The 15,631-nt window shown below is 44.1% G+C and overlaps 1 protein-coding gene across 4 annotated transcripts in view; it reads left to right on the forward strand.

Moving 5' to 3' along the window:
* The window catches only part of uba6 (ubiquitin like modifier activating enzyme 6), a 258,666-nt gene that overhangs the window by 87,056 nt on the left and 155,979 nt on the right, over positions 1-15,631 (forward strand). For all 4 annotated transcript variants that reach the window (XM_078214148.1, XM_078214151.1, XM_078214150.1 and 1 more), the window contains 2 exons: positions 10,976-11,099; positions 14,959-15,062. In XM_078214148.1, coding sequence (XP_078070274.1) covers positions 10,976-11,099; positions 14,959-15,062 — 228 coding nt within the window. The remainder of the gene's footprint in view (positions 1-10,975; positions 11,100-14,958; positions 15,063-15,631) is intronic.

Below are 15,631 nucleotides of genomic sequence, written 5' to 3' on the forward strand. Positions count from 1 at the left end.
CATTTTAGGGGGCTTTATTTATTTATTTATTTATTTTTAAAAGTTTCAAACTGTAAACCGGAAGTAGGCCGCGGGGTGTTCTGGGAAGGGTGTTTTGGAGTGTTTTTTTTAGCGTGCGGGAGGTTGAAAAGCAGGCCGCACTATTCAGCGGGCAGCGGAGTGAGCAGGGAGCAGAGTGAGAGCTGAAGGGCTTTGGCTCAACGGGCTTCGGCGAGAACAGGCAGAATCGAGAGTAGGTTTTTTTTTTCCCAGAAAGTTTATTCTTGTTTTTCCCCAGAGTAAAAAAAAATGCCAGGAAAGATGTTGGAATGCTCCTCTTGCAGGATGTGGGAGATGAGGGAGACCTCCGGTATCCCTGGCGACAACACCTGCAAAAGATGCATCCAGCTGCAGCTGCTAGCAAAACGTGTTAGGGAACTGGAGCAGGAGCTTGATGACCTCCATCTAATTCGGGAAAATGAGGAGTTTATAGACAGTAGCTTTAGGGAGTTAGTTACACCTAAGCAGCAAAGCACAGGAAATTGGGTTACTGTAAGGAGAGGAAATGGAAATGTGAAAGGACAGGCAGAGCCGGGTTCCCCTGTGGCCATACCCCTCCACAACAGGTATACTAAATTGGATACTGTTGTGGGAGATGCTTTGCCTGGGACAAGCTGCGACAGCCGGAACTCTGATACTGAGTCTGGTTCTACAGCGCAAAAGGGTGGGAGGAAGAAGAGGAGAGCAGTAGTGATAGGGGACTCAATGGTCAGAGGTACGGACAGGAGGTTCTGTGGTCGGGACAGAGACTCCCGCATGGTTTGTTGCCTCCCGGGTGCCAAGGTCAGGGATGTCTCTGATCGCATGCACAGCGTTCTAAAGTGGGAAGGTGATCAGCCAGATGTCGTGGTACACATCGGTACAAATGACATAGGTAGGAAGAGTGAGGAGGTCCTAAAGAGTGAGTACAAAGAGCTTGGAAGGAAGTTAAAAAGCAGGACCCCGAGGGTAGTAATCTCAGGATTGCTACCTGTACCTCGTGCCAGTGAGGGTAGGAGTAGGATGCTTGGGCGGATGAACATGAGGAACTGGTGTAGGGGACAGGGTTTCCGATTCTTGCATCATTGGGACCTCTTCTGGGGCAGGTGGGACCTGTACAAGAGAGACGGGTTACACCTAAACTACAAGGGGACCAATATACTTGCAGGGAGGTTTGCTAGTGTTACTGGGGAGCGTTTAAACTAGATTTGCAGGGGCAGGGAACCAGAGTGCCAGAGCAGATAGTGGAGCAGGGGTAAAAAGACAGGTTAGTTCAAGTAAAATCACAAATGGAAGGGTTGAGTGTGGTGGAAATAACCTTTTGAGGTGTGTCTATTTCAATGCCAGGAGTATTGTGGGGAAGGCAGATGAGCTGAAGGCGTGGGTAAACACATGGAAATATGACATTATAGCCATTAGTGAAACTTGGTTACAGGAGGGGCAGGACTGGCAGCTCAATGTTCCGGGGTTCCAATATTTCAGGCGGGATAGAGGCAGAGGGGTAAAAGGTGGGGGGGGGTGGCATTGTTGGTCAGGGAAGATGTTACAGTGGTACTCAGGCAGGATAGATTAGGGAGCTTGTCTACAGAGGCCCTATGGCTTATATGGTTATAGCTGGGGGAAAGGAAATTATGATGGGATTAGGCGAGATTTAGCTGGCATAGGTTGGGGAAGGGAACTGCAGGGGATGGGCACAATTGTAATGTGGAACTTGTTCAAGGAACAGCTACTACGCGTCCTTGATAAATATATACCTGTCAGGCAGGGAGGAAGAAGACGTGTGAGGGAACCGTGATTTACTAAGGAGGTTGAATCTCTTGTGAAGAGAAAGAGACTTATGTTAAGATGAGACGTGAAGGCTCAGTTAGGGCGCTTGAGAGTTACAAGTTAGCCAGGAAGGACCTAAAGAAAGAGTTAAGAAGAGCCAGGAGGGGACATGAGAAGTCTTTGGCAGGTAGGATCAAGGAAAACCCTAAAGCTTTCTACAGGTATGTCAGGAGTAAAAGAATGACTAGGGTAAGATTAGAGCCAGTCAAGGACAGTAGTGGGAAGTTGTGCGTGGAGTCTGAAGAGATAGGAGAGGCACTAAATGAATATTTTTCGTCGGTATTCACACTGGAGAGGGACAGTGTTGTCGAGGGGAGTACTGAGATGCAGGCTGTTGGACTGGATGGGATTGATGTTCATAAGGAGGAGGTGTTAGCAATTCTGGAAAGGGTAAAAATAGATAAGTCCCCTGGGCCGGATGGGATTTATCCTAGGATTCTCTGGGAGGCTAGGGAGGAGATTGCAGAGCCTTTGGCTTTGGTCTTTGTGTCGTCATTGTCTACAGGAACAGTGCCAGAAGACTGGAGGATAGCAAATGTTGATCCCTTGTTCAAGAAGGGGAGTAGGGACAACCCTGGTAATTATAGACCGGTGAGCCTTACTTCTGTTGTGGGCAAAGTATTGGAAAGGATTATAAGAGATGGGATTTATAATCACCTGGAAAGGAATAATTTGATTAGGGATAGTCAGCACGGTTTTGTGCAGGGTCGGTCGTGCCTCACAAACCTTATTGAGTTCTTTGAGAAGGTGACCAAAGAGGTGGATGAGGCTAAAGCGGTTGATAAGGTAAGCTTTTGCAGAAAATACGGACACATGGGATTGAGGGTGATTTAGTGGTTTGGATCAAGAATTGGCTAGCTGTAAGAAAACAAAGGGTGGTGGTTGATGGGAAATATTCATCCTGGAGTTCAGTTACTAGTAGTGTGCCGCAGGGGTCTGTTTTGGGGCCACTGCTGTTTGTCATTTTTATTAATGACCTGGATGAGGGTGTAAAAGGATGGATTAGTAAATTTGCGGATGACACTAAAGTCGGTGGAGTTGTAGACAGTGCGGAGGGAAGTGGCAGGTTACAGAGGGACATAGATAGGCTGCAGAGCTGGGCTGAGAGGTGGCAAATGGAGTTTAATATGGAAAAGTGTGAGGTGATTCACTTTGGAAGGAGTAACAGGAATACAGAGTACTGGGCTAATGGTAAGATACTTGGTAGTGTGGATGAACAGAGGGATCTGGGTGTCCATGTGCATAGATCCCTGAAAGTTGGCACCCAGGTTGATAGGGTTGTTAAGAAGGCGTACGGTGTGTTAGCTTTTATTGGTAGAGGGATTGAGTTTCGGAGCCAGGAGGTCATGCTGCAATTGTACAAAATTCTGGTTCGGCCGCATTTGGAGTATTGCGTACAGTTCTGGTCGCCGTATTATAGGAAAGATGTGGAAGTGTTGGAAAGGGTGCAGAGGAGATTTACCAGGATGTTGCCTGGTATGGTGGGAAAATCGTATGAGGAAAGGCTGAGGGGCTTGAGGTTGTTTTTGTTAGAGAGAAGAAGGTTAAGAGGTGACTTAATAGAGGCATACAAGATGATCAGAGGATTAGATAGGGTGGATAGTGAGAGCCTTTTTCCTTGGATGGTGTTGGCTAGCACGAGGGGACATAGCTTTAAATTGAGGGGTGAGAGATATAGGACAGATGTTAGAGGTAGGTTCTTTACTCAGAGAGTAGTCAGGGTGTGGAATGCCCTGCTGGCTGCAGTAGTGGACTCGTCAACATTAAGAGCATTCAAATGGTTATTGGATAAAGATATGGATGATATTGGAATAGTGTAGATTAGAGGGGCTTTAGATTGGTTCCACTGGTCGGCGCAACACCGAAGGCCGAAGGGCCTGTCCTGCGCTGTAATGTTCTATGGGTGGAGCTGAGAAACAGGAAAGGTATGACCACATTAATGGGGTTGTATTATAGACCACCCAATCGTCAGCGAGAATTGGAGGAGCAAATCCGCAGCGAGATAGCTGACAACTGCAAGAAACACCAAGCTGTGATAGTAGGGGATTTTAATTTTCCACATATAGATTGGGACTCACATACTGTTAAAGGTTTAGACGGGGAAGAGTTTGTAAAATGTGTCCAGGAGAATTTTCTACATCAGTATATAGAGGTGCCAACTAGAGAGGATGTGATATTGGATCTCCTATTGGGAAATGAGTTAGGGCAGGTGATGGATGTGAGTGTGAGGGAACACTTTGGATCCAGTGATCATAATGCCATTAGTTTCAACCTGATCATGGATAAGGACAGATCTGGTCCGCAGGTTGAAGTTCTGAACTGGAAAAAGGCCAAATTTGATGAAATGAGAAGGGATCTGGGAAGTGTGGATTGGCACAGGCTGTTCTCTGGTAAGGATGTAAATTGAAAGTGGGAGGCCTTCAAAGGAGAAATTTTGAGAGTGCAGAGTTTGTATGTTCCTGTCAGGATTAAAGGCAAAGTAAATAGGAATGAGGAACCTTGGTTCTCGAGGGAGATTGTAACACTGATTTAAGAGGAAGAGAGAGTTGTATGAAATGTACAGGCAGCAAGGAACAGATCAGATGCTCGAGGAGTATCAAAAGTGCAAGAAGCTACTTAAGAGGGAAATCAGGACGGCTAAAAGAAGGCATGAGGTTGCTTTGGCAGACAGAGTGAAGGAAAGTCCAAAGAGCTTCTATAGGTATGTTAGGAGCAAAAGGATAGTGAGGGATAAAATTGGTCCTCTTGAAGACCAGAGTGGTAGACTGTGTATGGAACCAAAAGAGATGGGGGAGATACTAAATGGTTTTTTTGCATCCGTATTTACTGAGGAAACGGGCATGGAGTCTACGGAAATAGGGCAAACAGGTATGGAGGTCATGGAACCTTTACAGATTAAAGGGGAGGAGGTGCTCGCTGTCTTGAGGCAATCAGAGTGGATAAATCCCCAGGACTGGACAGGGTATTCCTACGGACCTTGAGGGAAGCTAGTGTTGAACTTGCAGGGGCCCTGGCAGACGTATTTAAAATGTCAGTATTCACGGGGGAGGTGCAGGATGCTTGGAGGCTGGCTCATGTTGTTCTGTTGTATAAAAAAGGTTCCAAAAGAAATCCGGGAAATTATAGGCCAGTAAGTTTGACTTTGGTGGAGGGCAAGTTATTGGAAGGTGTGATAAGGGATAGGATCTCCAAATATTTGGATAGACAGGGACTTATTAGGAAGAGTCAACATGGCTTTGTGCGTGGTAGGTCATGTTTGACCAATCTATTAGAGTTTTTCGAGGAGGTTACCAGGAAAGTGGATGAAGGGAAGGCGGTGGATGTTGTCTACCTGGATTTCAGCAAGGCCTTTGACAAGGTCCCTCATGGGAGGTTAGTTAGGAAGGTTTCAGTTGCTGGGTATACTTGGGGAGGTAGTAAATTGGATTAGACACTGGCTCAATGGAAGAATGATGTGGAGATGCCGGCGTTGGACTGGGGTGAACACAGTAAGAAGTCTCACAACACCAGGTTAAAGTCCAACAGGTTTATTTGGTAGCAAATACCATAAGCTTTCGGAGCGCTGCTCCTTCGTCAGATGGAGTGGAAATGTGCTCTCAAACAGTGCACAGACACAAAATCAAGTTACAGAATACTAATTAGAATGCGAATCCCTACAGCCAGCCAGGTCTTAGAGATACAGACAATGTGGGTGGAGGGAGCATTAAACACAGGTTAAAGAGATGTGTATTGTCTCCAGACAGAACAGCTAGTGCGATTCTGCAAGCCCAGGAGGCAAGCTGTGGGGGTTACTGATAATGTGACATAAATCCAACATCCCGGTTTAGGCCGTCCTCGTGTGCGGAACTTGGCACGGGCATTCAGCCTTGGATCTTCAGGTAAGCGTTCTCCAAGGCAGCCTTCACGACACACGACAGCGCAGTCGCTGAGCAGAAACTGATAGCCAAGTTCCGCACACACGAGGACGGCCTAAACCGGGATGTTGGATTTATGTCACATTATCAGTAACCCCCACAGCTTGCCTCCTGGGCTTGTAGAATCTCACTAGCTGTTCTGTCTGGAGACAATACACATCTCTTTAACCTGTGTTGAATGCTCCCTCCACCCACATTGTCTGTACCTTTAAGACCTGGCTGGCTTTAGAGATTCGCATTCTAATTAGTATTCTGTAACTTGATTTCTGTGTCTGTGCACTGTTTGAGAGCAGATATCCACTCCATCTGACGAAGGGGCAGCGCTCCGAAAGCTTATGGTATTTGCTACCAAATAAACCTGTTGGACTTTAACCTGGTGTTGTGAGACGTCTTACTTGGAAAGGGTCCAGAGGAGGTTCACAAGAACGATCCCTGGAATGAAGAGCTTGTCTCTTGAGGAACGGTTGAGGACTCTGGGTCTGTACTCGTTGGAGTTTAGAAGGATGAGGGAGGATCTTATCGAAACTTACAGGATACTGCGAGGCCTGGATAGAGTGGACGTGGAGAGGATGTTTCCACTCGTAGGAAAAACTAGAACCAGAGGGCACAACATCAGGCGGAAGGGACGATCCTTTAAAACAGAGGTAAGGAGGAATTTCTTCAGCCAGAGAGTGGTGAATCTGTGGAACACTTCGCCGCAGAAGGCTGTGGAGGCCAAGTCGTTGAGTATCTTTAAGACAGAGATAGATAGGGGTTCTTGCTTAATAAGGCGATCAGGGGTTATGGGGAAAAGGCAGGAAAATGAGGATGAGAAAAAAATCAGCCATGATTGAATGGCGGAGCAGACTCGATGGGCCAAGTGGCCTAATTCTGATCCCATGTCTTATGGTTCCTGCAAATTGGAAAACAACAAATGTGTCGCTACTGTTTAAAAATGGAGGTAGACAAAAGGTAGGTAACTATAGGCCGGTTAGCTTAACTTCTGTAGTGGGGAAAATGCTTGAATCTATCATCAAGGAAGAAATTGCGAGACATTGGGATATAAATTGTCCCATTGGGAAGACGCAGCATAGGTTCATGAAGGGCAGGTCATGTTTGACTAATTTGCTCAATGGACAATGGGGAACCTGTGGATATGGTGTATCTGGATTTCCAGAAGGCATTTGACAAGGTGCTGCAACAAAGGCTGCTGCATAAGATAAAGGTGCACGGTGTTACGGGTAATAGAAACATAGAAAACTACAGCACAAAACAGGCCCTTCGGCCCCACAAGTTGTGCCGAACATATCCCTACCTTTTAGGCCTATCTATAACCCTTCATCCTATTAAGTCAATGTTTTAGAATGGATAGAGGATTGGTTAACTAACAGAAGGCAAAGAGTGGGGTAAATGGGTGTTTTTCTGGTTGGCAATCAGTAACTAGTGGTGTGCCTGCAATTGTTTACGATTTACATAGATAATTTGGAGTTGGGACCAAGTGTAGTGTATCAAAATTCGCAGATGACACTGAGATGGGTGGCAGAGCAAAGTGTGCAGAGGACGCTGAAAGTCTGCAAAGGGATATAGATAATCTACGTGAGTGGGCAAGGGATGGAGTACAATGTTGGTAAATGTGAGTTCATCCATTTTGGTAGGAATAACAGCAAAATGGACTATTATTTTAAATAATAAAAAATTGCAACCTGCTGCTGTTCAGAGGGACCTGGGTGTCTTGTGCATGAATCACAAAAAGTTGATTTGCAGGTGCAATTAAGATAATTAAGAAGGCAAATAGAATTTTGTACTTCATTGCTAGAGGGATGGAATTTAAAACAGCAAAGTTATGTTGCAGCTGTGTAAGGTGCTGGTGAGGCCACACCTGGAGTACTGTGTACAGTTTTGGTCTCCTTACTTGAGAAAGGATATACTGGCACTGGAGGGGGTGCAGAGGAGATTCACTAGGTTGATTCCGGAGTTGAGAGGGTTGGCTTATGAGGAGAGACTGAGTAGACTGGGGCTATACTCATTGGAATCCAGAAGAATGAGGGGAGATCTTATAGAAACATATGAGATTATGAAGGGAATAGATAAGATAGAAGCAGGAAAGTTGTTTCCACTGGCAGGTGAAACCAGAATTAGGGGGCATGGCCTCAAAATAAGGGGGAAGCAGATTTAGGGCTGAGTTAATAAATTTAGCTAATTAATCCCCAAAGAAATTCTGGAATTGAAATCTAGTCTCAGTAATAGTGACCGTCTTCTGAGGAGGTCGGTGTGGTTTTTTGTTGTGGCACGTCGGAACTGTCGATCGATGAGGGCATCTTTCAGCGTCTGGAGGTTTCTGTTGCGATCCTCCTCCCTCCTGCCCCCATTGATCCCCATGCAGAGTGGCAGCGGGACCCACCACCCTCACTGATTGCTTCCTCGGCTCTGTCCCCTTGGCACTACCCATCGGGCAGTACCAAGGTGCCCTCTGGGCATGGGCACTTTGCCCCTTGGCTGACGCTGCCAGGGTGCCCATGCACAGGGGACATCATCCCCCACCACAGATTGCAGTGTTTTTGCTGTTCCCACTTTTACGGAACAGTCTTGTCTGGTGAAATTATTAGGAAAAATATGTACTATTCTCGTTTGGTTTTTTTCCTCTTGTAATCAAGATTTTCTTAAATTGGGCCAGTGTGGAGCAAAAAACTGATCATTAATAAGGTAGCTTCGATCAGTCAAGACATCTTGGGAGTAGCAATTCTTCCCACTCACTAGCACAAATGGTTGGGCGAGTTCTGACTGGACAAGGAGAGGAATTATATAGTGCTTCTTGCTTGTAAAATGAGTGGTTTGAACTGACCAAATTCCAACAGTACCCTGATGTATGTGTAGTAACCTCTATGTTTTAGATCTTAACAATCTGCTCCAGAGCCCGCTTAATTTGGGTATGCGTGGTATATAAATCTCTACAAGGAGATAATGTACACTCTATTTCAGAAAAGTTAATTGTGTAGATTTTTGTGACTTGATTTGGAAACATTTAAGCACATTGGCTTTCCCTGCATGTCGGACTTCGGGCTAATAAAGAAGTGCATCTTACTGCATTTAATAGTTTCTTCATTTTGCCAATTTTCTTCTTCGTTTTGTGCAATGTACGCAACCTGACACCAAGCCTCTGATCTGCAGCTGATCAGAGTATGAAAAGTATTTTATTGCTAAGTTACATAATGCAAGGAAGGATATATGATCTGTTCTATGGCAGTTACAAGGCAGTAATTAATTTGCTGACAGAGTAAAAACAACTGTCTCTGTCTTTTCCGACATGTGGAGCTTGCAGAATATTAAAGGCCAGAAATTGTCAGTGCTGTTGCCATATGAAAATCTAATTCTTCGCTCTGTTCTTTAATGGTGGCTTAAATATATTTTAAGTGCAAAAATGAATATGATACAAGTTTGTTGAACAATGTACAAAAACTTTATTACAGCCAATGTCATAGGTTTCTCAACTCGTTGGAATAAATAATACATTCATGTACCAGTTTCTCAATGTCATTGTCACATTTGTTCATATAAATTACAATATTCATGCCAGGAGATTGTAAGTCTAGTTCAAACATAAAAAATATAATATAGGAGGGACATGGTAGGTTGTTGCATAAGGTTAAATCCAGGGTGAGGTAGCTAAATGGATACAAAATTGGCTTGATGACAGAATAAGAAGTCTCACAACACCAGGTTAAAGTCCAACAGGTTTATTTGGCAGCACGAGCTTTTGGAGTCTCAGGCTCCTTCATCAGGTGAGTGAGGACTTGTGTTCTCAAAAAAGGCATATAAAGACACACACTCAATTTACAAGATAATGGTTGGAATGCGAGACTTTACAGGTAATCAAGTCTTAAAGGTACAGACAATGTGAGTGAAGAGGGGGCCAAGCACAGGTTAAAGAGGTGTGTATTGTCTCCAGCCAGGACAGTTAGTGAGATTTTGCAAGCCCAGGCAATCTGCTTTCTTGCATCTTTGTAGAAACTTGATGTCTGTGTCGATATGCGCGATCTTCTTGGAGATCCTCTCCACTTGGAGCCAGCAGTTTGCGGTCTGCTTTCTTGCATCTTTGTAGAAATTTGATGACAAGCCAGAGGGTGATTGTAGAGGGTGGCTTTTCAAACTAGAGCCCTATGACCAGTGGTGTGCCTCAGGGATCAGTGCTGGGTCCACTGTTATTTGTCATTTTATATTAATGATTTGGATGAGAATATAGGAGGCATGGCTAGTAAGTTTGCAGATGGCACCAAGATTGGTGACATAGTGGACAGTGAAGAAGGTTATCTCGGGTTGCAACGGGATCTTGATCAATTGGGCCAGTGGGCTGACAAATGGCAGATGGAGTTTAATTTAGATAAATGCAAAGTAATGCATTTTGGTAGATTGAAACAGGGCAGGACTTACTCAATTAACAGTAGGGCGTTGAGCAGAATTACAGAACAAAGAGATCTAGGGCTACAGGTTCATAGCTCATTGAAAGTGGAGCCACAGGTGGACAGAGTGGTGAAGAAGGCATTCAGCATGCTTGATTTCCTTGGTCAGAACATTGTATACAGGAGTTGGGACGTCTTGTTGAAGTTGTACAAGACGTTGGTCAGGCCACACTTGGATAACTGTGTACAGTTCTGGTCACCCTATTATGGAAAGGATATTATTAAACTAGAAAGTTTGCTGAAAAGATTTACTAGGATGCTACCGGGACTTGATGGTTTGAGTTATAAGGAGAGGCTGGGTAGACTGGAACTTTTTTCTCTGAAGTGTAGAAGGCTGACGGGTGATCTTGTAGAGGTCTATAAAATAATGAGGGGCATAGATCAGTTAGAAAGTCAATATCTTTTCCCAAAGGTGGGGGAGTCTAAAACTAGAGGGCATAGGTTTAAGGTAAGAGGGGAGAGGTACAAAAGGGTCCAGAGGGGCAATTATTTCACACACCGGTGGTGAGTGTCTGGAACAAGCTGCCAGAGGTAGTAGTAGAGGGGGGTACAATTTTGTCTTTTAAAAAGCATTTAGACAGTTACATGGGGAAGGATATGGGCCAAATGCGGGCAATTGGGACCAGCTTTGGGATTTTAAAAAAAAGGGCGGCATGGACAAGTTGGGCTGTAGGGCCTGTTTCCATGCTGTAAACCTATGTGACTCTATGTTGTCATAATGAGTCCTTACACAACATAACTGGATACACATGTTAATGCCTCTGACCTTTTCTTTCACAGTCCAATCCTGGAATCGTTACATGTATGGAGAATCGTAACCATGGATTGGAAACAGGACAGTTTGTGACTTTTCGGGAAATCAATGGGATGACAGAGTTAAATGAATCGGTGCAGCAAGTAACTGGTACATTCTTTCACCGATAATACCAATTTGAATGATAGTTATTTTAGAGGGAAATGTTATTATAAAATGGAGTATTTTTAATATGAAATACTTCAATCATCCTTCACATGCCTTTTAATTTTAATTTATCACATGGGGGCGGCACGGTGGCACTGTGGTTAGCACTGCTGCCTCACAGCGCCAGGGACCCGGGTCCGATACCCGGCTTGGGTCACACTTTGTGTGGAGTTTGCACGTTCTCCCCGTGTCTGCATGGGTTTTCTCCGGGTGCTCCGGTTTCCACCCACAGTCCAAAGGTGTGCAGGTTAGGTGGATTGGCCATGCTAAATTGACCCTTAATGTTAGGGGGACTAGCTGGGGAAAATGCATGGGGTTATGGGGATAGGGCCTGGGTGGGATTGTGGCTGATGCAGACTTGATGAACCAAATGACTTCCTTCTGCACTGTAGGATTCTATGATTATAATCTGGTGCATCCAGAATATTAACATTTGTACCATCTGACATCTGTGTCTCACAACTGTAAGCCTGTGGCTGGCTTTTAGAAAGTTGTTCACAATATCTCCTATAAGGAGAAATTTAAAATTTAGTTGCTTTATTTTCATTTTGTCCCCTCCAGAATCAACAATTGCAATGCTTTTCATCAACTGCCTTCTGTAATCTTGAGCTTTCCAATGTGCTAACTTGGAATAAGTCCACGTCACCCATTCCCACTTTACTCTCTGACCAACATTGGTCCACCAGTGCCTTGATTATAAAATTGTCATTCATGTTTTCAGATGCCTCGCTGGGCTCACCCGATCTTATCTCTGTAATCTCCTGCAACCCTCCAAGGTCTATGTACTCCTCCAGTTCTAACTTTATCCTCCACTCCCATCACTCTGCGATTGGTGGCTGCATCCTAAGCTTTGGTGTTCTCCACCACTCTTTTCTCCTGTAACATGCTTCTAAAAACATACCTCTTGGATCAGTCTGTTAGCTAAATGCACCAATGTCTCTTCATTTGTCTGTGTTTGCCGGACCAAAGATGTGCGGGTTAGGTTGATTGGCCATGCTAAATTGCCCCTTAGTGTCCTGAGATGCGTAGGTTGGAGGGATTAGTGGGTAAATATGTAGGGATATGGGGGTAGGGCCTGGGTGGGATTGTGGTCGGTGCAGACTTGATGGGCCGAATGGCCTCTTTCTGTACTGTAGGGTTTCTATGATCATTCTTTCTATGCTGCTTTCTAACCTTAATGTTAGAAAGTCAGATGGTGAAGAACAGAACTGGAGCCAATCTTTACATGCGTAAGCATATATTTACGGAGACACACATCCCAAACATGCAAATCCTCATCTGCCAATCACAATTTAAGATAAAAGCAACATACTTCAGATGGTGGAATCTGAAACAAAAACAGAAAATACTGGAAAATCTCAGCTGGTCTGACAGTATCTGTGGGGAGAAAATTGAGCCAATGTTTCGAGTCTAGATGACCCTTCGTCAGAACTGTCTTAAATTTAAAAATAAAGTCTTGCATTTTCATGATGACCAGATATTAAAAGCACAATTCAAGTCTTTTCCTTTTTATAGGGACACAATTTTATCCCCAGTTAATGCCTATTGCCTTCATGCAATTAAATACCATTAATATACAATGAACAAAGGGTGTTTCCCTAATTTGAAGGTGCTATATAGGTGCAAATTGCTTTTGAAAATGGGCACTGGTTCTACATGTAGCAAAGACTGGAGCATTATCTGCATGGATTGGCTTCTGAATCCCAAAATGGTGTCTACAATTTAAAAGGTATATCAGCACAGATTTTCCCGCAGCAGAGAGATTGATAACATGCTGTACATGGGGAGCATTGCAATCTTGAGGTACTGTTTTTCAGATGAGATGTTAAGTTCAGACCACATCTGCCTGCTTGGGTGGATGTAAAAGATCCCGTGGTGCTGTTTTGAAGACAAGCACGGTAGTTATCCCCAGTCCTGGCCAAGATTTATCTCGCAATCAACATCACTGTAAACAGATGATCTGGCCATTATCACATGGCTGTTTGTGGGAGTTTGCTGCCATGTTTCCTCCATTACCACAGTGACTACACCTCAAAAGGTACTTAATTGGCTGTAAAGCACTTTTAATGCCTGGTCGTCATGAAAATGCAAGACTTTATTTTTAAATTTGGCTGTATTTGCTGGCAATGTTGTGCATGTGCAGTTGTATGCATGCCTCCCATCTTTGTAGGGGACAATGTGCAGCAGGGTGCATGCATAGTCATCACAGACTCTGGAATTGTAAATATTACAACGTTGGCAGCATCAAATTGACAATCCCCTCAATCCACATCATAGAAATCATAGAATCATAGAAACCCTACAGTACAGAAAGAGGCTATTCGGCCCATCGAGTCTGCACCGACCACAATCCCACCCAGGCCCTACCCCCATATCCCTACATATTTACCCACTGATCCCTCTAACCTACGCATCTCAGAACACTAAGGGCAATTTTTTTTAGCATGGCCAATCAACCTAACCCGCACATCTTTGGACTGTGGGAGGAAACCGGAGCACCCGGAGGAAACCCACGCAGACACAAGGAGAATGTGCAAACTCCACACAGACAGTGACCCAAGCTGGGAATCGAACCCAGGTCCCTGGAGCTGTGAAGCAGCAGTGCTAACTACCATGCCGCCACATGTCACCTCAAACTTCACAAACAGGACTAGAAAGGGCAAATGTCAAACGGAATGCACTCCATTAGCCTAACCTCACTCAATTCCCAGCTAAAATGGCACAGCACGTTGATGTATTTTTAGAAATGTATCAAAAGTTTAAATATCAAAACAAATGGCTGTGGAGAGAGAGGAAGCAGGAGAGACAGTGACAGAGAAATGGCTGTGTTTCAAGTGCCTGCCCACCACAGGGCTCAGGAAGTGTGGAATTACTTGTAATTTCAGATCGGCCATTCAAGAACCACAGTTCAGAGTAATGGTCCACCTAGTTGTGTCTTTTTTGTGGTGTAAATCATTTTGGGGATGCATGGGCAATGAAATAAGATTCATTATTAGAAGTTTGAACACTGCTGAAAAGAAGCTGTTGCTGTTTGAGAATGAATTTTTGTGCCTTTTGCAAATTGTGTCATTGGATTCTGCTCGTACTGACAAATACGCATGTGCAGAGAGGTATTGGTGACCATCTTGTGTTGGCAGGTGATAGTGTTTAAATTCATATTTTAAATGGGCAGTGAACATACTCCATTCCCTTTTCCCCAACGATCACCACCCCTTCTACATTTCCCCCCTCCCGGCCCTGCCCTCAAGCACCCCAGGGACTTCAGCGGTCCCTGATGAGTCTATCATGTCCGATCACTACTGGTGGGGACCAGCTGTGATTCTGACCGTGTGAAGCTTGACTCGTGAGGGGGTAAGTACAACTGAGCCCGGGCGATAGTGTCCAGGACTCGCTAATGACATGTTAATCATGTCATTAATATTTAAATCAACTTTGTACCCATTCGTGGGCAAAGCAGTGCCAGTAAGATTGGGGGAGGCAAGACACTGGGTGCGAACCCAATTTTTTTGTCTCGCCCAATCTTACCACCTCGCTTGCCGAACATCTGGTGGGATGAGGTTGTAAGATCGCTCCTATAATCTTTTAAACATGATTTGTTTTGTCATATAATAATTCATCATTTAACTGAGCATAACTTTTGTATTAAGTTTTCATTGCTAAAATTTTAAAGCAAAACTGAAAATTATTTGGATTTCTATAATTACCTTTAATTAAGGTACATTATGTTTGTGGTGTGTTATAATGATTCTATTTTACAGTACACTTTTGTGTTTCAGCAGAGTCGTTGTGTTTTTTTTTTCAGTTTTGTCCCCATATTCCTTTAGTATTGGAGACACTTCAAGTCTAATGCCATATTTACATGGAGGAATTGCTGTGCAGCTGAAAATGCCAAAAATATTTACATTTGTAAGTGTTTCTCTGCGTAAAACTTCACATTGCCATGCCTATAAATCTCCTGTATATCAGACTTGAATGGGGTTTTGTACTGTCTCTCGTCATCTTCCTATCTGAACTGACATGTGCCCAAATGATTGGCACTTTTGGATATCCAAATAACCTTCTGTTCTTAAATATGGGCACTTCTGTAATGAACATACTATTAGCCAAGCAGGCAACATCTCAAATCCATACAGAAGTTTCCACTGAGAGTTGCCCTGACCATATTTTGGCAAATTTATGTGAATTGTTACTGTTTCTCCAGTGTGTATAATAATTTTTATTTGTGTGTTTAATTTTTCAAGTGCCTATCATTTGCAGGAGTAGTTAGTGATGGCTATTAATAACATTAGTGAAAGGACTTTGCACCATTTTGGATCGCAGCTCACCTTTGACACAAAGGGGTGTCGACAGAAGTTGTGGTTTGACAACTTCAGTAGTTGGCTTCACAAAATGATTTCAACCTCTGGATTTACAGCCTCATTCAGCCATATGTGCTGTGTGGAGGATATTTACATCGTAGCCACGTAAACCAATAC

The sequence above is a fragment of the Mustelus asterias genome, chromosome 6 (assembly GCF_964213995.1).
Source record: "Mustelus asterias chromosome 6, sMusAst1.hap1.1, whole genome shotgun sequence".
NCBI lineage: Eukaryota > Metazoa > Chordata > Chondrichthyes > Carcharhiniformes > Triakidae > Mustelus > Mustelus asterias.